General features: G+C 49.5%; 1 protein-coding gene across 3 annotated transcripts in view; it reads left to right on the plus strand.

Moving 5' to 3' along the window:
* CGNL1 (cingulin like 1) overlaps positions 1-20,026 on the plus strand; it is a 179,296-nt gene extending 159,270 nt beyond the window's left edge. For all 3 annotated transcript variants that reach the window (XM_053593486.1, XM_053593485.1, XM_053593487.1), the window contains 5 exons: positions 13,449-13,532; positions 14,136-14,260; positions 15,070-15,178; positions 15,797-15,960; positions 16,970-20,026. In XM_053593486.1, coding sequence (XP_053449461.1) covers positions 13,449-13,532; positions 14,136-14,260; positions 15,070-15,178; positions 15,797-15,960; positions 16,970-17,105 — 618 coding nt within the window. In that variant the 3' untranslated portion in view covers positions 17,106-20,026. The remainder of the gene's footprint in view (positions 1-13,448; positions 13,533-14,135; positions 14,261-15,069; positions 15,179-15,796; positions 15,961-16,969) is intronic.
* The last annotated feature ends 2,968 nt before the right edge of the window (positions 20,027-22,994 follow it).

Raw genomic sequence — 22,994 nt, forward strand, 5'->3', positions numbered from 1 at the left:
GAGTGATGAGTGGCTTGTCCCACAGCCGAGTGATGAGTGGACTGTCCCACAGCCGAGTGATGAGTGGCTTGTCCCACAGCTGAGTGATGAGTGGACTGTCCCACAGCCGATTGGTGAGTGGACTGTCCCACAGCCGAGTGATGAGTGGCTTGTCCCACAGCTGAGTGATGAGTGGACTGTCCCACAGCCGATTGGTGAGTGGACTGTCCCACAGCCGAGTGATGAGTGGCTTGTCCCACAGCCGAGTGATGAGTGGCTTGTCCCACAGCCGAGTGATGAGTGGACTGTCCCACAGCCGAGTGATGAGTGGACTGTCCCACAGCCGAGTGATGAGTGGACTGTCCCACAGCTGATTGATGAGTGGACTGTCCTAGAGCCAAATGATGAGTGGCTTGTCCCACAGCCGAGTGATGAATGGACTGTCGCACAGCCTAGTGATGAGTGGCTTGTCCCACAGCCGAGTGATGAGTGGCTTGTTCTATAGCTGAGCAATGAGTGGACTATCCCACAGCCGAGTGATGAGTGGCTTGTTCTACAGCCTAGTGATGAGTGGACTGTCCCACAGCCGAGTGATGAGTGGCTTGTCCCACAGCCAAGTGATGAATGGACTGTCCCACAGCTGAGTGATGAGTGGATTGTCCCACAGCTGGGTGATGTGTGGATTGTCCTGTGTGGAAAAGCGATCTGAGCATTTAAACCTGATGATTCATTTAGAGCAGGGAGTTGTTCATGCCTTTCCCGAAACTGATGGGCGATGGGTTAGACCTCCTCATATGCCACTAGGAGGGAGGTATAGTAAATAACATAAAGCAGAAAATGAAAGTTTCTAAAGTGGTTGTGAATAATGCTGTATTAGCCACATTAGGCAAAGTGCTTTCAGAGCTGAAGCTCAAGTATCATGAGTTCAATAAGAAATTGTGTAACATTTGGTCAGCTGGCTCAATTTAATAATTTTTTTTCCTTAAAATGTGTATGTATTTTGGGGGCGTGTGCTGTATCTTTCTTGACTAGGATTGGTACTTTAATTAAAAAAATGAAAACAAAACTTAAAAACCTTGGTATGAAGCTAAGTATAAATTAGGAAATTATCTGAAAAGGGATTATAATTTAAAATCTGAAATACAAGTAATGTGGGCACGTGGAATCTTCCCTATCCAAGTGGACACTTTCCCCAGGTCTGCTTCCTCACATGCATGATGCTCTCTCCACTCAGGGGGACCAAGAACTAGAGGTCCCAGCCTTGAGGGATAAACACCCTGTGAGCTGGCAGCCCTGGCCCAACGTTGAATGTGCATCCCTGGCTGCTTTTCCGTATCTCATGCGTCCGTGCTGAAAAGTTTCTTTGCAAACAGTGTGATACTCATGCAACTTTGCTCCTGAAAGTGAAGGAAATTGCAATGCCAGGCTCTGTCTACCTTCCCCACTGAGTGTGGGTTCTGTCTGCATGTTTCCAGGGCAGTGTTAGCAGCAGTCCCCTAGAGGGGTGGCAGCCGGTCAGGCCTGAGCTTCAGAGATTTAGAAAGGGACCTTCTTGAAAACCAAAAGCCCAGATGGATCACTCAACCTTGACATTTGGCTCCTCCACAAAGTTCTTACTTAAGTCTTAGGCTTTCTAGGTTCCCTCACTGGAATAAAAGCAGTTTTGTTAGGAGTTCCTGCCAGCGTGGCTAAGCAGCCACCTTACCGCAGGACCACAGGATCTGCTAAGCAGAATAAGTGACTGTGGATTTGTTTTTCTAGTGTCGTGGCCTATGCAAAGAGGAATGGTGGGAATGGATGTTATCCTATCAGTAACCGTGCACTTAAAACAGATTTTCAGTCCCACGTTTTACACCAAAAACAAAACTCCAACACACTGAATCGGAATGCATTTGTCTCCCTGAGCGCAGCCGGCGGCCCTGTGCTGAGAACTGATCACTAGACAGCTGGTCCCACAACTGTTTGGGGCCCTTCTTTTTCCTCTCAACTGAGCACTCAGATTGTGGGGAATAGAACCGCTATCTGTGATGTGGTCAGGCTTGAAAATACTTCCACTGAGCCAAGAACTTGAAGTTAGTTTAGGGAGGAAGTTAAAGGAACCAAGAACGTTTGAATTGGGATCAGGGAGGAAGTTAAGGGAACTCATGCTGTCTGCTGGAAGGAGCACTGAGCTGGGAGTCCCAGTCCTGGCCCCTGCACTAGCCCCATGTAGCTCTGGGCAAGTCCCAGCCTATAGCTCATTCTCTAAAATCTGTCAAAATGAGGCTGTTGATTCAGGGGATGTCTGCAGGCTTTTCTAAATTCTAACATTGTGATGCTGAATATGATTCCAACCTGAAGTGTGTGGCTTGCCTTTTCATTTCTCCCATTCTTTCCCTGTTATCTGAGGTATGTGTCTGAAAGGATGAGTCCCAAAAATGTCTATAGTCTCGTTCCCTATTAATTCTCTTTCCTTCTATTTTCTTTCCTCTAACTGCATTATTCTGAGGTAGGGAGAGTAAAGCTTGGTATTTGCTATAAGAAGAGAAATTAAGTATCCTGTTCAAATGAATGTGGGAATTGGCAAAACAATGAAACAAAAACCCTGAGGTATTCCAGACTACAAAAGAGGCGGCGTCTGTAGCCCAGTGGGTAAGGGTGCCCGCAGATTGCTTGAGTTCAGGAGTTGGAGACCAGCCTGAGCAAGAGCAAGACCCCAACTTTACTATCTCGAACCCAGCCTGGGCCAGCAAAAACAACAATGACAACTGCAACAAAAAAATAGCCGGGCCTTGTGGCAGGTGCCTGTAGTCTAAGCCACTTGGGAGGCTGAAGCAAGAGAATTGCTTAAGTCCAAGAGTTTGAGGTTGCTATGAGCTGTGACACCACTGGCATGGCACTCTACCCAGGGCGACAACTTGATACTCTGTCTCAAAAAAACAACAAACAAAGAACAACAAAAACACTAAGATAAAATGATGTCTCCTGACTGAGTCTGAGAGCTTCTCTTCTGGCCTTTGCTGCTTCCTGGTTTGCCATGGAGGTTAAAGAAATGGGAGGTTAAAGACAAATCCCTGCCTCCCTGGGAAGCATTTAATTCTCATTAACATTGGGGTTGATCCAAGTCTTTTTTCCCTTCTTTTCTTTTTTCTTTTTTGAGACAGAGCCTTACTCTGTCACTCTGGGTAGAGTGCTGTGGCATTACAGCTCACAGCAACCTCAAACTCTTGGGCTCAAGCGATCCTCTTGCCTCAGCCTCCCAAGTAGCTGGGATTACAGGCATCCACCACAACCCCTGGCTAGTTTTTCTATTTTTTTCAGATTAATATGAGGGTACAAATGATTAGGTTACAGTGTTTGCATTTGTTGGGTAAAGTTGCTGGTGTAGTTGTTTCTTGTACCCAGGAGATGTTCCGTATACCCTTACATTGTGCCCATTAGGTGGGTAGTTTTTCTGTTTTTAGTAAAGACAGAGTCTTGCTCTTGCTCAGGCTGGTCTTGAACTACTGAGCTCATGCAGTCCAGCTGGCTCAGCCTCCCAGAGTGCTAGTATTACAGGCATGAGCCACTACGCCCGGCTAATCTAGGAGTTATTTCCTTATTGTGTAAAGGCTCTGTGGAAAGTACCGTGAGTGTAGGCAGGTGGCCCCTAATTCTGAAGCCATTTCAGTCTACTTAGGACCACATGCCTGCTGCTTTATTGCCAGAATCAGAGGGAGAACATTCCAGACTGAAGACCCTTTTCCTTCCCCTCTTCCCTTAAATGCTGACCTATGACACCAGCTGCACAAGGATGTCTCCTAAAGGACAGGAAATAGTGACTTATCTCAAATCTAATACTAAGCCTGGAAGGGGGAAGGTGTGGGGAATTTTATATTTCGGATCTTGGTCTCTTTAAACTAAAAAGTTAAAACTTAATAGCTCTCTTCTTAAATTCAGAGTTCTTATAAGCTCCTCTTCTGAATCTTTGCTTCCTTGAAACATCCTAGTCTCAGTGAAAGGGCTTAAGTGAATCAGTTCCAGCAATATTAGCAACTGGCCAACCCTTCTCACAGATTCTGAGGTCTGGCAAGGACCTCAGAGTTCAACTCTTCAGACTTCTTGAGTAATGGGGGATTTAAAGCCCAGAGGCACCTGGGCTAGTTCCCAAGACAGTGCTCTATCGACACTGCTTGCAAAATATGCCAAAAAATGTATACACAGTTTAAGAAAGGAAAAAAACTATATTAAAATTGTAATCGTCTGGCTTGGCACCTGCAGCTCAAGCGGCTAAGGCACCAGCCACATATACCAGAGTTGGCGGGTTCGAATCTAGCCTGGGCCTGCCAAACAACAATGACAAATACAATCAAAAAATAAAATAAAATAAAAAATAAAATTGTAATACTCAAGTCACGTTTGACTGCTGCAATTATAAGAGGTGCTCAACGTGACTTGTATTCATCTTTTGTAATAGGTATATATTGAGTATTAGAATTTTTTTTTTTTGATAGTTTTTGGCTGGGGCTGGGTTTGAACCCACTACCTCCAGTATATGGGGCTGGTGCCGTACTCCTTTGAGCCACAGATGCCACCTTCGAGTATTACAATTTTAATACAATTTTTTCCTTTCTTAAAATGTGTACTCATTTTTTTGTACCTTCTGTACAATGACTACCTACCTGCTGTGCGCCTGGCATTGCAGTAGGCTACACAGTGATCAAAACATGGTATGGTTTGTTGGAGGAGATGGACCAGACTTAAAGAGTGGAGGACTAAATAAGAATTATCAGATACTAAGTATTGAGTGAAGGATTCAAGCAGGTAATGAGGGAAAGTCCATCATAGTGACAATGACTATGAGAGAATTCCTACAGCAGTGTTTTTCAACCTTTCTTATCTCATGGCACACTTGAACCTATAGTTAAACTTCCATGGCACATTTAATTATGTTAATTAAAAAAAAAAAGTTAAAAAAAGGAGCATACTGGGCCAGGCATGGTGGCTCATCCCTGTAATCCTAGCATTGTAGGAGGCCGAGGCAGGAGGATTGAGCTCAGGAGTTGGAGACCAGCCTGAGCAAGAGCAAGACCCATCTCTACTAAAAATAGAAAAACTAGCCAGGTATTGTGGAAGGTGCCTTTGAGGCAGGAGGATTGCCCAAGCCCAGGAGTTTGAGGTTGCTGTGAGCTGTGCTGACGTCATGGCACTCTACGCAGAATGACAGAGTGAGATCTTGTCTCAAAAAAAAAAAAGAAGGAAAAAAGAGTAGGCTCAGCACCCGTAGTACAGTGGAGTTCAAACCCAGCCTGGGCCAGCTAAACAACAACAACTGCAACAAAAGATGGCCGGGCATTGTGGTGGGTGCCTATGGTTCCAGCTGCTTGGGAGGCTGAGGCAAGAGAATCACTTGAGCCCAAGAGTAGGAGGTTGCTGTGAGTTGTGATGCTACGGCACTCTACCAGGAGCAACAAAGTGAGAGTCTCTAAAAAAAAAAAGTATACTGACTATACTTTGAATATATTTCAAAAGTAATTTAATTAATGATCTTTAACATTTTTTGTGGCATACTGGTTGAAAATCATTGCTGTAGAGCAGGAGTCCTCAAACTCCACATGAGGCGGGGTGATTATATTTGTTCCCATTTTGTTTTTTCACTTCAAAATAAGATATGTGCAGTGTGTATAGGAATTTGTTCATATATCTTTTTAAAACTATAGTCTAGCCCTCCAATGGTCTGAGGGACAGTGAACTGGTCCCCTGTTTAAAAAGTTTTAGGCCCTCTGCTCTAGAGGAAGGTGGACTTGGAGTCAGCTTTGAAGAAAGGGTAAAATTTGGACGAACCAAGAGGAGTAGGAATGGCAGCCCGGGTAGAAGGAAAGGCATGAACAGAGACTGGGAGGTCGGAGTGTGCGGGCAGTGAAGGAGTGTGGCTCAGCCAGGTTTTCCGTTTCCAAGTGGGAATGAGGAGGTGAGTTTGGAGAGGCAGATGGAGACTTTTGGATGGCCCTATCCTGAAGGCAGTGGGGGGGTAGGGGGGTGGAGCATGGAAGGACATTGAGCAGAACAGCTTCGTACACTGCATTCTAGAAGATTAAGGGGGAAAGGGTAAGAACTGGAGGAGGCCAGCCTGGGAGGAGGCCTCCACTGGCCTGCCCCAGGGCCAGAGGACAGGAAAGGCAGCGTGAGATTGGACATTCTGCGCCCGCCAGGCCCCTGCTTTCCTTTCTCTTTCTTGTATATACATTTAACACTCACTAAATGCTAACTACATGATTCCTAAGGCCTTTTTCCCCCCATACGTGAAGGGGAAGTGATGGGTTTCCCCCCAGTACTGAAGGGGAAGGGATGAGTTTGGATTTGATAAAGTGATACCTCCTTTTACTTGTATAAAACAGGGGTGAGGAGTTGTTTTCTCACCCACATCCAGTCTCACCATATACAGAATGGTTTATGACTGACTTACAAGTTGAAGAAAATTCAATTAAATGGTGAGTATCTTGCTGGCTTTTGGTCTGTTTAAATCCAGAGGAGGCCTTATTCCTTTCCTTCCTCTAAAAACCATGCTTCTATTTATGATAATTGCCATCCTTACCAAGGCACTGGTGTGCTTGATGTGCTTTGGAACTGTTTTTAGGTGAAGTCTCTACCTAGGGTCACACAGCTTAGAAGAGGTGGAGCCACAATCCCACTCCAAACCCTCCTGCCTGCTGCCTTCATCAGACTATGGGAAAGTTTTAAAGGCTACCCCTCCAAATACATTTGGGTCTCTACTCCCAAGTTAAAAGCGATGTCATTTTTTTTGTTTTTTGGAGACAGAGTCTCATTATGTCGCCCTTGGTAGAGTGCCGTGGCATCCCGGCTCACAGCAACCTCAAACTCTGGGCTTAAGTGAGTCTCGTGCCTCAGCCTCCCAAGTACCTGGGACTACAGGCACCTGCCACAATGCCCAGCTATTTTGTTGTTGTTGTCATTGTTGTTTAGCTGGCCTGGGCCAGGTTCAAACCCACCAGCCCCGGTGTATGTGGCCGGCACCCTAACTGCTGAGCTATGGGTGCTGAGCTGTGTTGTTTCTTAAAGTGGGTGAGATTTAAGTTCACCTGATCCTTTGCTGGTTCTTCATGAGTACAGAATTTAAGTAGGCAAACAGAGGTCTGGCTTGGGGTATCTTAAATGTGCCCAGGAGACTGGTATCCTGGTGCAGTGGGTAGCTGGGAGCAAACAGTTCACCAGCAGTGACAGGCCTATGTGGGAAGGGGTTCTCTTGGCCCTCAAGACCATGATAGCCCAGCCTAGTGCAGAGATGATTCATCCAGCCCAGGCAGCTGGCAGGCAGGAGGAAAAACTAACGTGAGCTTTGGGTGGCTTCACAGTCCTGCCAGGGAATAAGCAAGGCTGCCTGTTGCCTTGGCAACTGCAGGCTAATCCCAGTGATAAAGTTGCAGGCTCCTGCAGTCACTTTTGGAAACTGCTTCTCAGTGGCCAGCTCACACCTGCTCCTCTCTCAGCATCAGGGATGTAACTGCTGGTAAATGAGACTTGTGTGAGCCAGCAGTGAAAGATCAAAGAAGGTTTTCTTTCTCTGTAGACTTAAAATGATCCTGGTCTCAAGACTGCCTCCTATTGTAGTGGCTACTCAAAAACACAGCATATGTAGTTAATTTATAATCATTTTCCTTGCTTGTGATTAAGTATCATTTTTAATGCCAGCCAGGAGGGCCATCTTGCCAACCTCTTTATAGCCCAATGATAAACACAGGTGATGGGGTTAAATATTGTTTTTAGCCATCGTAAATATCTCTGGCTTTTCATTAATCCAAAAGACAGCTGCTTCTAATCCTGAGAGCTGAGTATCTCTGACACAAAACCCACTGGAATCTGATACTGTTGTTTCCGATCAAAATGCCCAGGGTTTAGCATTCTTCCAATCCAGCTGTGATAAACTTTTGCCTTTAGCTTCTGTTATGTTTTTAATTTGACCGGAAAGTTTTTGTTCAGGCTCTTCCATATAGTTGAAAATGAAGCAGCACATCAGGAAATATTTCCCCAGCCTCGAGTTTACTTCCCTGTCCAAAAGAGGAGGCGAGGCAAGCCAAGTCAGGGGCTTTTCTGTTTCCTTTTTCTTTTTGTCCTTTCTTGCCAGTGTGGGCTCAGGGCAAGAGGAATCTTGTCTGGGATATTCCCAAATCAGGGGACCTGGTCTCGGGTTACTGTGTAGAGCGCCACTCATGGCAGCATTCTTAGAATACTTCTGGGTTGACAGTGGACATCCAGCCTTCCCAGGGCATCGTCCCTAACACCAGCTACTGTTCCTTCTATAATGCTCCATATGGCGGATTAACTATAGAATTTAGTGTCAGGCTGCCCCTTTCAAAGGACTGAAGGAAGCCTATTATGTTTGCCAAAAGCCTTGGTTTCCAAAGACTCAAGAAACACTGACTTCCCGGTCACAGTAATTACTCAGTTTTATGGTTACATGTTTCTTTCTTTCTGTTCTTCACCCTGATTTATTTTACACTTGCATTTTATTAGTCACATTTTGAGGGGATGTAGGGTGCACATAATTAATTTCTTTTTTATCCCCTTTGGAGAGTTACCATTTGAGGCTCTCCAGGGCGGTCTTAAACCTGCAGGGGCCGCAGGAATGCTGCTATGGTAAATGCTTCTCTGTACAGGGAGGCCTGTTTCTGGGTGAAATTAAGAGTTTTCAGCTGATGGCACTGAGAGTGCAAGACTGTGGTCGGTGGCTACTGCTTTTAAGTCGCAGGGTTTGTTCTGAAACCCCCCTGGGCCCAGTGCTGCGTGACCCCTCAGCAGCCCCAGAGCTGCTCTCGGCGTCTCTGCCTCACTCCGTGGCAGATGCTTCCTCCTTTGGGCTCTGTCATCCCTGCCTCACGCTCCCCCTTTGTAGGATTTCCCCTTTCACCAAGAGACAGAAGGGGGGAAAAAGAGCGTGCGGTTTCCAATTGGAGAACCTGGGTTGGAATCCCAGATCTGCTCCAGCTCACTCTGAATTGGGCACGTTTCTGAACTTCCCACCTGGAAAAATAGGGTGATCCCATCTGCCTCAGAGAGTTCTGTTTAGTTCCTGGCCCCCCAGGAGGTTCTTGAGGCCCGGATTTCCCCACTGGGTCCGCAGGCCCAGAGCACAGCTGCAAGGAGAGGTTCCTGCTGCTCTGCTGGCCTCTCACTGTCTTCTGGTATTTTTCAGCCTCACACTCCACAGCGACTCGATTTCTAAATTTCTCTCTTTGTAAGTCTCCACTTCCGCCATATCCCTTCACTTTTGGAAAAATAATCTCCCTCCTCTCCCTTCCTGCCTCTCTTCCTCCTTCTGAGCTGCAGGACCCCGCCTCCCCTCAAGCCCTGGGGTATCCTTTCTTCCCTCTGTCACCAACCTGGCCTGGATCTTCTTGCCTGGCAGCTGGATCTCCTGCCACACTCCCCTCCTGTGCCTACTGTCAGGGCTGGGGCCTCTCTCGTGCACACCCGTCTGTGCCCTCTCCAGCCCTGTGACCCTGTCCCCTTTAGCAGATGGTAGCTTGGCAAGCAGGTCCCTCTCTCTGCAGACCTTTCAGAGCAAACTTGTGCTTGCCCATCCCGGGTGCTTCCCTGCAGTCCTCCTGCCTGACCATGCTCAGTCCCCACCCTCCCTGGCCCTGGCATAGGTCAGCATCCTAGTTTTTTCCCTGCCTCCCCTGACAGGTGCTCCCAGGGCACAGACCTGGACCCTCATGCTTCATCTTTTTTTCTTTGGTGAGCTTCTCTGCCCTGTGGCTTCAGCTGGCCTCACCTAGTCGCCCCTCCTCTGTGAGCGGCATCTCCTGGAGTAGGCGGCGATGTATCAGTGCTTAGTGCACTGGTGGTGCTGAGGAGTAGACACCATCCTATCCAAGTGCTCAAGGCTCGACTCAGTAAGTGCAGTAAAGGGGTGGGGTAATGTCACCGTGAAATTGTGGACCTTGGGTGGCTACTCCCTGCCTTTCTCCTCCCCAGTTACTAATCCCACTCTCCCCTCCCCCCACATCTCCTTCAGCCCACCCAACCCTCCCTTCCTCTTCCTTACTGCCTGCTCAGTCTTATTGGTGCTCCCAATACAGAGATAAGTTTGGGAACTTGCACTGTCTGCCCTGGCCCTCTCTCTGCCCCGACTAACCCTGACCTCCCATGTCCGTCTCAGCTTAGTGTCCCTCTCCCTGGAGTCTTTCTCTGCCTTCCCACTCTGGGCTGTCACCTAGTGTGCCCTGCCCCAGCACATTGTCCCTCCCTGTCATGGTGGCACTGACCATATGTACAGGCTTGTTAATGTTAATGGGACCCCAGTAGGAGGGCACTGCATGGGGATCTTTGTCACAGGACCTTGATATATAGTCTGACCTTCACAAACACGCTCACTCTCACCTTGAAAAAGTAACTTTTTCCCAGGGGAGATGGGGTGGCTATTCTGCCTAGGGATGGAGGCAGGGATCGCTGGCTTTTGCAGAGAGGCCATGTAGCACTCTGGATGTGTCTTCATGTGTCAGAGGCCCCCCCAGTTGTATCTTTAAGTCCCTTGCTTAGGGACAAGGAGCCTGCAGCCCAGAGGTGAGATGAACAAGGTCATGGGCGAGTGAATGGCAGAGCCAGCAAGAGAAGCCAGGCCACTGCTGCTTGTCCTGATAATTGCTTCCCGTCTAGTGAAAGTTTAACTGTGTCCTCAGCAAAGTGCCAGCCTCTGCCCCAGGGCTGTGAATGGGCTGGCTTCCCTGGCAGGTGCATCCGCAGTCCCGTGGCCCTGTGTTCTGGTGGCCTTAGTGCTTGGGGCAGTGGTGGCTGGTTGGGAAGCCATGCTTGGAGCAGGGCGTGAGGCTGCATTTGTTACCCTTGGACTTGGCACTTACGTAACAGTTACAGGAATCACTCGGTGCCCTTTGTTGCATGTGATTTGGGAGGGCTGGGCTGGCAGGGTGGTAGTGGCTGCAGGTGGAGTTCCCGTGCTCACCCTGAATTGTTGGCATTCTTCCCCTGCCCTGTGTGCGGATGCCCTGAGGACGCTGGGCTGCCCTCCCCCCACCGCAGTACAGCTGTGCTTGGACTCTGGGTCTGTTTGAACCCTTTTACCTTGGTGCTGCAGAGACAGCGGGTGAAGTGGTGGGCAGCAAAAAGGCTCAGCCCAGTTTCCAGGGCTGCTCCCTCCTATAACTGGGAGGCACCCTGGCTGCAATATCCTCTGCTGCAAATTCTGAACCTTCATGACTCAGAAGCTTGCTGACCAGAAATTCAGGAAATTTGAGCATTTTTGCTCTTTTTTTTTGCCACATTGGAGCCCCTCACTCGAGGCAGATGCCCAGCTTCTGGCATCTGGCTGCTCCCACGTCTGGGCCCTGCCTGTCACGCCAGCCTCAGGCCTTACCATGCTCTGTGCCCGCACTGGACTTGCTGCACCAAGCCACGTGTCACTTTGTGCACACATCAGGACAGGACAACGGGAGCCAGGGAACATGATAGGGCCCCTCTTAACTATTCCTGGGCCCCTGTTCTTACTCTCTAGGTTGAGTGGAGAGGAACTAGGATGCTCATATAGGTGGCAAAAATTCAACTTGAGGCAAGGCCAGGTGACCCTGTGTCAAGTGCTCCCCAGTATTTGCTTTTTATCTTTTTATCTTTAAGAAGGAAAGTGCAGTTTTAGTTTACTGGCTCACCTTGATTCTTCTGGCATCTGCAGGCCACCCTCTGCTGGGCACTTGTGCCTCCTGCACTAGCCCCCTGGGACTGGGGAAGGGCAATGCCACAGTCAGGCCATAGAATTTCTTTCCTGGTGGTACTCGATGACCTCCTATCCTGAACACAAAAGAAACCTCAGTGACCTTTAGCCTGTGTCAGGTCACTGAGGCTGCCCAGTGTTCTCACAGTGGTTCACACCTATAATCCCAGCACTCTGGAAGGCCAAGGTGGTACATTGCTTCTGCTCAAGAGTTCGAGAGCAGCCTGAGCCAGAGTGAGATTCCATCTCTACTAAAAATAGAAAAACTAGCTGGGCACAGTGGCAAAGCCTGTAGTCCTTCGTAGCTACTCAGGAGGCTGAGGCAGGAGGATCACTTGAGCCCAAGAGTTCTAGGTTGCTGTGAGCTATGATGCCATGGCCCTTTACTCAGGGGTAGTCTCACCCAGTGAGACTCTGTCAAAAAAAAAAAAAGGGAAAAGAAAGGGGAAATCTCCGAGTGTCTGAGATATGCTGATATGCTCATATGCTCACGGGAAGCCCTTCTTGAGTTTGAACTTGCAATGCAGCATTCAGAAACTCAGGTGACTACTAACTTGCCTATTCGTACTTAGGCAGCTTTCAGGGAAATTGGGTGACTCGCTCAGCTGGGAAAGGCATCTGAGACTTTCCTAGTTTTAGCATTGAAACATCCTGAGAACATTCTCAGTCTCAAGTAAACTTGGATGGTTGGTTACCCTGGGAGTTGATTAACTTCTTCAAACCATTTATTTATTTATTTACTTGTCTACCTACCTATCTACCTATTTAGAGAGAGAGTCTCACTCTGTTGCCCTGAGTGGCATCATTGTAGCTTACTGCAACCTCCAACTCCTGGGTGCCCGCCCAAACAGCTAATTTTTCTATTTTTAGTAGAGATGGGGTCTCATTCTTCTCAGGTTGTTCTCAAACTCCTGACCTCAAGTGATCCTCCCACTTCGGCCTCTCAGAGTGTTAGGATTACAGGGGTGAGCCACCATGCCCAGCCATCTTCTCCAAGTCTTAATGTCCTTAGCAGAGATAATATTACCTACTTCTTAGTGCTGTTCAGGGATGGCAGAGGTCAGTGCCTGCGGCAGTAACCTCTGGTGTATGAGCCTCCTGGAGCTGCTCTAGCAAAGTACCACAAATGGAGCGTCTTCAAACTATAGAAATGTATTTTGCATAATTCTGGAGGCTGGAAATTTTGAGATTAAAGTGCTGGCGAAACCTGACTGCCTCTGAGACCTGGATGGGAGTCCTTCCTTGCCTCTTAGCTTCTGATGGTTGCCTTGTTTGGTGTTCCTGACTCACACACAGGTCACACTGATCCTCCATCTTCACAGGGCATTCTCCCCGAGTCTCTGTCGTCACATGGTGATCTGCTCTGTGGGTGTGTCTGTTTCTGCATCCAAATTTCTCCTGTTTAGAAGGATACCAGTCATAGTGCATTCGGGCTCATAATGGCCTCATTTTAACTTGTAAGGACACTCTCTGCAAATAAGGTCACATCGGAGGTGTAGGATGTCAGCCCATCACTTTGTGTGGGTACACAATTCAACCTATCACAGCGGGGGTAGCTATGACTCTTACTGTCATTTGCATTCCTATCTTTATAATCATCAGAAACCAAGAAAAACTAAGGGCAGGTCCTATCCCCAAGAACAGTACTGCGGACCCTGACTGGTGGCCCCCTTCATGAGGAGTTAATTTGGTGGATGGAATTCATTTCAGTACTAAGGATATAGGAACCCTCCCTTTAGCCTCTGGGATTTTGTTCTTCTTTCTACAGATGGAGCAGGTGAGGAGTGAGCTGCTTCAGGAGAAAGCTGTAAGGCAAGACCTGGAGTGTGACAAGATCTCCCTGGAGCGACAGGTGAGGGCAGGTGCCCTTGAGCCCCTCTGTAGCTGTCACCCACGGCTTTGGACTAGAACAACTCTGGGGTGTAACTGAGTTGAGAGGGAGCGATGTTTCTCAGGCCTTTCCCGGAGAGCTTTTTCCCCAGACATATTAATTCTGCTTGGAAGTCTGGCAGGTGCAGGGAAGAGGAATTGCAAGTACCCCTGAACCTAAGGAAAGCTAAATGCTCATGTAAAGAGAATGAAAATGAGTCACGGTTGTCAAACACATGAGTGCTAAGGGAGCTTAACTGGATCGTTATTTCTTCTACAAACTGTTCATGTTGATTCTTCACTGAATATGATTGGGGAAGGAGCCTGTTCCTCCTGTTCCTTATAAAAGTACAAGGCTAAATCCATCTGATGTTCCAGGGCCTGAGGTCAAAGATTTTATTCATGTCTGCTAGGACCTCAGTTCAAGGGGTTCCCCCTGGAAACATCTTGGGGCTCCCAGGTCCCCAGGCCATGCAGTGTGGGAAGCAGCTAGACTCCTGGCTCCAGCTGAGTTCTGCTCTGCGTTGCTCTGCACGAGATCACGGCAGACATGCAGGCCCCTCACAATCTCTCCGTCTGATTCCAGAACAAGGACTTAAAGAGCCGCATTGTCCACCTGGAAGGTTCCTACAGATCCAGCAAAGAGGGGCTGGTGGTGCAGATGGAGGCCAGGATTGCAGAGCTCGAGGACCGTCTGGAGAGCGAGGAGAGGTGAGCACAGCTCGCCTGCAGTGCAGAGGCCCCGGCGGGCAGTGGTGACCAGATCACAATATGCTTTCACATCTGTGTCTCTTCTGACCTTCATAAGCCTGTGAGGACAGCACAATAAGCAAATCTCGCTGCTGTTCTTTCCATTTTATAGATGAGAAGACTGAGACCATCAAAATATATGACTTGAGTCTGGTTGAATACTGCACTCTCACTCCTCGTCCATACCTTTCTTACTGGACCTCCCAGCCCCTTCCAGTTCCTAAAATAGGACAGATGCCTCAGAAGCCACTGAGTTTGATCCAGATTAGGGCCGGAGAGCTGCCTCTGCCTGGGCACCAGGTGTCAGAGGAAAGGCAGGTCCTCCCATGATGGGGAGGAGAGGTGTGGAGTCAGTGACCACGCTCCTTCCCAGCATCTCAGTTGTCTACAGCTAACACTGCTGGCCAGCGCCAGGTTAGACTTGACCCTATGGACCCTCACCTTCCTAGAAGGGGTGTGGTGCATGCAATGCTTGACATTATCTATTTGTTTAGTCGGACCTTTAGGGAGTTGGACCAGAGCAGCCTGGAGTAGACTCAGGGAGGTTCTAGTCCTGTCTCAGCCCTTCACTGGCTCTGCAGTCCTGGGCAAGTCAGTCCTTCCTCTTATCAGAGCCCCCTTTTTCCTTCTGCACAGTTGTGTTTCTCTGACCCCGAGCCATGAGCTGGCCAGGCAGCCTGGCTGGAGCTTCCCCTCGTCCACAGCCGGGGCTGGGCCCTTACAGGGCTGAAGGTGAGAGGGTCCTCACTTCTGCCTCCCCCAACCTCCAGGGACCGGACCAACCTCCAGCTCAACAACCGGCGGCTGGAGCGGAAAGTGAAGGAGCTGCTGATGCAGGTGGACGACGAGCACCTGTCGCTGACTGATCAGAAGGACCAGGTGGGGCTCCCCACACATTCACAGAGGAGGGCGTGTATCTCGGGCCCGGCCTCCCTGGCAGGCAGTGGAGTCAGGGAGGCCGATTCCTCCTTTTCCACTATGCATTATGTTGCAGAATGGGAGTTTTCTAACCTACTCAAGTAGGGGGCTTTTGGGGCTGGGCTTGGTGGCTCACACCTGTAATCCTAGCACTTTGAGGACTGAGGTGTGTGGATTGCTTGAGCTCGCAAGTTTGAGACCAGTCTGAGCAAGAGCAAGACCCTGTCTCTAAAAAAATAGCCAGGCATTGTGGCCGGCGCCTGTAGTCTCAGCTACTTTGGGAGGCCAAGGCAGGGATCGCTTGAACCGAGGATTCTGAGGTTGCTGTGAGCTGTAACACCACAGCACTCTACCCAGGGTGACAGAATGAGACTCCGTCTCAAAAATTAAAAAAAAAGGGGGACTTCAGCAAACTTCAAACCCTGAATTTGGCCTTTAGAAGGTCATCTGGTCATGGTTGCCCTGTTGCCCATGTCCCTTGCTTGCCTGGGTCCCCCAGGAGCTGGTCTGGGGGCATCTCCGTGCTGGCTGCTCCCCATGGCAGGGCTGAGAACTCACAAGTGCCCTCTCTGGACACAGCTGAGCTTGCGCCTGAAAGCAATGAAGCGGCAGGTGGAGGAGGCGGAGGAGGAAATCGACAGACTGGAAAGTTCTAAGAAGAAGCTGCAGAGGGAGCTGGAGGAGCAGATGGATGTGAATGAGCAGCTGCAGGGGCAGCTCAACTCCATGAAAAAGGGCTTGAGGTAGGCAGATGCAGTGCCCCGGCTCCCTGGAGGTGGGACTGGTGATCCCCGTCTATCTGAGGCACGCCTGAGGCTTTCACAGTGTGCTCACCTCCTGCTGGTTCAAGCCAGTTCCTATTGTTAATTTCGGGGTCATCTCATCTATGTTCACTTCAGTTATTCCATGTGTCATCTTTGTACCAATGCCCAGTGTCACCTGGGCCAGTGTTGTCCCTTTAACAATGGGGAAACTCAGGGTCTGTGCAGGTAAGACTAGCTCACACCATGGAGGGCCAGTACCTGGACCAGCTTGCTTTTGTCTCACTTAAGGAGATACGAGGTGAGGTTTTGATTTATGTTCTCATGAGGACTAGGATGTCCCAAGCCCGGTTTCAGGATGCAGCAGCTCTCTGCACCTCCTGGGGCATTGAGGTAAGGGAGTGAAATTTGGTTCATGCCCATAGGTGCTGAGTCTTTCTTGGAGGTTGGCTGTGACCTGGGCCTCTGTCCTGGCACCCAGGCAGTTTTGTTGGAAGCGTCCAGAGGCTCCAGCCCATTGAGAATCCTGTAAAACAGGGCCTGTCTAGGGGGAACTGGCCCCAGGATCAACACTGGGTGCAACATTTAAGGGGACACCCCAAATCTCAGCAATCACGATAGGTAACGTTTTAATGCAATATTTAAAAAATACGAATGCACACAGTCCATGGTGAATAAGTTACCAAAATTTCAAATTGACACAATCAAAAATAGTAGTCTGCTGAGCCCCCAAGGAGCTTAGGCAAAGAGGTGATCAGTAATACCGATCCTGTCCCAGCCCGGCCCAGCCCGCCCTGTCCATACCAGCTGCCTGGGCGGAAGGTGGGCCGTTGGCTCCCTGTGGCTGAAGGAACCATGGGGTGCGACCTGTCAAGTTCATGTGTTTATGTGCCATTCAGTGGTACAGAGGGACAGACTCTTCCTTCACATGCAAAGCAGGGATGAGCCACCCAGCTCCAGGCCAGAAACACACCCCTTGTTGTTTCTGCAGACTCAAGAAGCTGCCTAGTAAAGTGCTGGATGACATGGATGATGACGATGACCTCAGCACAGATGGGGGGAGCCTTTATGAGGCACCGCTGAACTACACTTTCCCCAAGGACAGCGCTGTCACCAGCCAGATCTGAGCCCACTTCCACGGGCTGTTGAAGTGGCCGTTGCTCCTGGCAGGAGCTCTGCGGCCCCTGGGACAGGAGGCAGGAAAGCAAGCATCCGGCTGCAGAGACCCGTCGCCACTGCCTCTTCACGCAGCTTCCCGGTTCCTCAGCGCCACGTTCTTCCAGCGTCTCTGAGTGGCGCTCAGACAGGGAGCTAATGCAGTTTAAAACATGGGATGGCTGAGCACCTGAGCAAGGGGGCCGCTGCCCACTGGGCTGTTGGGAAACATGCTTTGGGAGGTTGAAGCCCCCCATCTGCACTGCTTCTCCTGCTTCCCCCAACCGACCCCCTGCCAATAAAAAAGGGTTCAAAGGGCGAGTTGTTACTGAATAGCCATGGTAGCAGGGGCGGAAGTGCCATATAGGCTGTACGTGTTTTTAACCAGCCCGTCTCCTGACTGCTGCTGTTCCATTTGCAGTGTTACAAAGGCTTTGTAGGGTGGCAAACCTCACACATCTCTATGGAGTATCCTTTTTGAAAATATGAAGCTACTGGATTTTAAGTATTAAGGAGCAGAGGTGAGAGAGAAAGTAGAATAAAGACACTTTGGATATGGGAGTTGGAGAGAAGGAATTGTAGTGGTAATGGACAGTTAATGCTGAGGATAGAAACGCAGATGGTCTGGGCAAACAACTCTCTGGAGGGGGGTAAGGGTGGGGGTGTTGAAAACCAGAAGGTCACTTGTATTTGTGGGCTATAACTATGGCCTTGGCTGCTTATTTTATCTAGAATTTTATAATCTCTGAACCATACTGAGACTGATTCCTGGTCATCAATTGTAATTCCTTTACACGGGTGGGTTGGGGAGGCTTGTCAGTAAGGTTTGTAACAAATGCTGCAGTTTCTGGAAGGACAGGGACCTCTGGTTACATCTCACTGACCTTCTCCTCCCACTGTGGGCCTCCTTGCTGTGTCCCCGGGGCCCCAGGTGAGGTGGCAGCAAGATGGGGGACTGGGAGGGTGGGGGTGACAGTGGTGAAGGTCATAAGCTCGGGTGTAAGGACGAGGCAGGTCATGGGGGAAGGGAGAAGAGAGAGCAGATGGACAGGTGGATGAGAAGGCAGCCAGAGAAGTTCTTAAAAGCTGGGGGATGTGCAGGCAAGAGGGGGATTAGGCGGGATCTCAGGTTTATGTCAAGGAAGGGAGGAAAGAGACATCAGGCAGAGGTGTGTGTGCAAACTGGAGGACTCCTTCCAGCTTCTGGGGAAAAAGGGATGTCACCAGCAATGGCAATATGACTGGGAATGGGTGGTCTGGGGACAAGGCCAGGTAGCTGGGGCAAAATCACAAGGGCCAGGGCATTGGGAAAGTGCAGGGTATCCTGGCATTTCTTCCTGGCCTTCCCGTGTCATCTTGTACCAGGACAGTCCCCAGGAATGGCCACAGGCCAGGTCCAGTCACAGCTGGGCCTCCACAGGTCAGGGGAGGGGCAGGCAGCTTGGTAGGGAAGTAGCCAGAGAGGGGACCCTGTGGGTTGGTTCTATATTTGGGGCAGAGGTGGCAGTGTTCAGCTGTGTCACAGTGACCCCAAGCATCCCAATAGATGGGAGGCCTGTGGACCAGAGTGCTCCATGACAGTTGCTGGTCCCACCTACCCTGGGTCACGGAACCCACCCAGCAGGATGCAGAGAGGTCAGCCGAGGTTGGGGTGGGCTGTTTAAGTCTGGAGCTGGAAAGCCAAACCCTCTTCCACCTCTGCTGGGGTCATCCTTTCCATAGGTGAGGGTGATTCTTGCCTCTGCTTCCTCATTTGAGGTGTGGAGAGATTCCTCCTCCCTTTAGCCATTTATTCATTTAGCAAATATTTTTTGGTCACCTGTGATGTATCAGGCACAGCCCTTGGCACCGGGAATGCAGCAGTGGTAAGACAGGTGACAATGCTGCCCCTCTGGGAGCTGTATCTAAGGAAAGGGGCTGATAGATAACAGTCAAACACACCGGCACGAGGCCGCACGCCTCTGCCCTCTCGTGGACACGACAAGCCTGGCTCACTGGAACTGAGATTCTTTGACCCCCAATGTGTTTATTCAGCCTCTGCTTCCACCATCACTAGATATTTGCCAATAAGCCTGCCTAGAAATGCCTGAGGCCCACTCCCAGCCAGGGATGTGTGACACGATCAGTCTGCAGCCCCAGGACGTTTGGGATGAGTGTCTGCTGTGTGAGAAGGTAACTCGCCCCTCTTTGGGGGCAGTTCTTCTGGTGGCTGTGACGTTAGCAATAAGAAGCAGAACTGCCTATGCCGAGAGAAGAGAGGTTACCACTGAAAACTCCTGTGTCGTTACCCTAAAAATAGGCTGTTACAAATTCTAACAGTTGTGCTATTCTGCACTGCAATGGAGGCAGCAGCGAGCTGGATCCCTGCAGTACAGCAGGCCGAAAGAACACTGGCGTGGAAGCCTAGAGAGGGGTTTCCAAGTCCCTACTCATCTCCCCTGCCCGGTGACCTGGACAGGGTGCTCCTGCTCAGAGCCATGGGAGACAAGGTGAGGATTACGGCCTGGGGTCCTTCCCAGGTCTAACATGCTATCGTTCTTTGATTTTATTGCATGTATTATACATTTGTTTCCTTTTTATTGCTTTAAGAACTAACCCTGCTCAAGAGTATTTTCTTTAGTTAGCTTAAAAAGAAAAAAATTATGTAAAAACACACGTGGCCAAATGCAATGCTGAGAAGACAATCTTCTTGTATCTTTTATTATTTCTTCCCCTGCTTCTGAGTGTCGTTCTCCAATGCCGGTTGGCTTATTCTGTTGGGTTTCTGCTTTGGGGTATGGTTGGTGGCTTTGTGTTGCCATGGGGCAGAGACATTCCTGTTGCACCTACCTCCATGGAAGTGAGTTCCTGGATAGAGTAAGATTTGCTTTCAATAAATGATGTCACCCAATGAGACTCTAGATTCCTCCATTATTTTGACTTCCTTGTTTTCTCCAGAGCTTGGCTCTGTGTCCTCCAAGAAGCTACCCAGGTGAATGGCTGGGAGCCACCAGAGGAAATGGAACTTGGTGGCTTTTCAGCCGTGGGAGCAGTTTCTGAAATGAAAGGGTGGGAAGTGGTCAGTGCTGATGGTTGAGAGAGCAGATGGCCCTGGATGCTTGTAATGTTCTGAACGTTCCAAACTGTCCATTCCAGAAAATGTCAAGGGATGAAGTGCATTTGATGTTAAGAACAGACTAACAGGCACCCCTGCTTACCTGCCTCCTAACACAAGTGGGTTCTCCGAACAGGTACACTGCCTGGCCCTCACAGCAGGCACCGTGGGCTCCATGTTATAGGAAACAAAGCAACTCCTCCACGGAAGGGATGCGCTATGATCCTTCTGTTTGTCCTCAGATCTGTTCTTCCCCCTGCCCCCCTGCTAGGATTACAGAGGCTGATGCATAATGGCCCTGGGCCCTGAGTGACTACGGCCGCTCTGGTTGGGTGCAGCAGGAGGAGGCCTGGTCATTTCTCCTTCACCCCCTGCTCGGTGCAGCGCTTTTAGTGGGGCTCCCCAGGACATGCTGGGTGCCCTCCTTTCCTTGTGCTGTGGGTTCTACAGGCAGGCATGACGGCCTCCTGCTCTTCCCCAGCCTGGTGGGTTCCTGCCATGCTCTCCCCCACTCTAGCAGCCCTGGCCTGAGCAGCTACGGTCTGGGTGAATGTGACTATCCTACCCATCCAGCTGGCCTGTGTCATCGATTCCCCCCACTGTAACCAGGAGCACCCAAACATCAACGAGAGGTTCTAATTTTAATAAATCATCAAACTCAGGCAGCGCCTGTGGCTCAGCAGGGCGCTGGCCCCATATACCGATGGTGGTGGGTTCAAACCCAGCCCCGGCCAAACTGCAACAAAAAAAATAGCCGGGTGTTGTGGCAGGCGCCTGTAGTTCCCGCTACTCGGGAGGCTGAGGCAAGAGAATCGCCTAAACCCAGGAGTTGGAGGTTGCTGTGAGCTGTGATGTCATGGCACTTTATCAAGGGTGATAAAGTGAGACTCTGTCTCTAAAAAAAAAATAAAAAATCCTCAAACTCTTTGCATAAATTGTTTGTCTTAAAAAGTATTTTGAGGCATAATTTAATAAGTTGTAGTAAAAATCACCGTTTTGTTATTATTTTTTTGGAGACAGAGTCTCACACTGTCACCCTGATAGAGTGCCGTGGCATCACAGCTCACAACAACCTCAAACTCTTGGGCTCAAGCAATCTTCTTGCCTCAGCCTCCTGAGTAGCTGGGACTACAGGTGCCTGCCACAATGCTCAGCTGGTTTTTCTATTTTTCAGTAGAGATGAAGTCTCCCTCTTGCTCACTCAGGCTGGTCTTGAACTTCTGAGCTCAAGTAATCTACCTACTTTGGCCTCCCAGAGTGCCAGGATTACAGGCATGAGCCACTGTACTCAGCTAAAAGTCACCCTTTTCAGTATCATTTGCTTTGAATCGTCTTTAGGCCTCTTTATTTGTCGTGTGTGCCAGGGTCCCCTTGGGAATAAGATTTTTTTTGAGGGGCTGCCTTCTCCTCAGGCTTTGGAGGGAAGTAACCCTGGAGGCCCAGAGCAAGGGAGGAAGTCCCCACAGGCCTGGGACTCATCTCCTCCACATTCCCAGCATTCCTCCTTTGAACCTGAGGATGGTTACAGAGAGCCTGTGTTTGTTGAAAGATTCTCAGCCAGAAATTTTTCTCTTCTAAATTTGCAAACGATAGAAATGACTCCACTGCAAAATTCCTATCAGGGGCTTGACAGCTCCAAATCCAGAAATTCCATTCTTTTCCAAATCGACTTGGCTGGGTCTCGTGTATCAGACCTGTCAGATACACAGTGACCTCCACATGTGAGGCCCACCCGAGATTCCACGAACAAAGAAAAACTGGAGTGTGTTTCCCTGGCCAGGTTACTAAGGCAAGAGAAGGCTTCAGTGTAATTCAGAAAGATGTTCAACCAACAACAATAACTATTGGCTGAGCCGGTGGCTCGCAGAGGTAATCCTAGCACTCTGGGAGGCTGAGGTGGGCTGATCGCCTGAGCTCAGGAGTTTGATACCAGCCTGAGCAAGAGCAAGAGCGAGATCCCATCTGTACCAGGGATGTGGCTAGTTACAGGGTGTTGGCTGTTCTTCCGTCCAACTATCTTTGGTGCCTCATAACCTCATAACTCACTGCTATGATCTTTGGGTTTCTTATTTTATCTTTCATTCTACAGACTCCCCTGGTTTCCCTGAGCCTGATCCGGGTGGGGTGGCCCCACTGAGTGTTCATTGGGCTGCTCCCCTGTCTCATTGTATGGAAGGTGGTCTTCTCTTACTAAGGGCAGCCAGTCAACAGCAGCCAGTCCCTTGGCAAGGGTTTGGGTGATTCTTGGTGAACTTTTTTCCTCCTAAGTCCCAGGCTGCTTGGTGATGAAAACCTTCCATAACAATGTATCCCAATAATAATAATCTGCATTTCGTGTTAGTCTTACGTTTAAAAATTGAAATGCAGATTATTATTATTACGATACATTGCCACCTGAAATCAGCAGATTGTCCCCAGCAGAGCACTGTCTACTGAGACCACAATGTCTTACTGATTGTTGGAGTCTGGGAGCCCAGGATTGGCAGCAGTGAGCTGCCTTCCTGGATGTGTCAGCAGTCTGCTGAGCTGGGTGAAGGCATCCCTGTGGGTGGGCTGGAGGCTGACCAGTGGGAGAAATTCTGCTGGCACAGCAAGCCCTGGGATTTAGGGCTGTGCTCATCTTTTTTTGTTTGTTTTTGAGGCAGTCTTACTTTGTTGCCCTCAGTAGAATGCCCTGGTGTTACAGCACACAGCAACCTCAAATTCCTGGGCTCAAGCGATTCCCTTGCTTCAGCTCCTAAGTAGTTGGGACAACAGACACCTGCCA

This window comes from Nycticebus coucang, chromosome 6, assembly GCF_027406575.1.
Source record: "Nycticebus coucang isolate mNycCou1 chromosome 6, mNycCou1.pri, whole genome shotgun sequence".
In the NCBI taxonomy this organism is placed as follows: domain Eukaryota; kingdom Metazoa; phylum Chordata; class Mammalia; order Primates; family Lorisidae; genus Nycticebus; species Nycticebus coucang.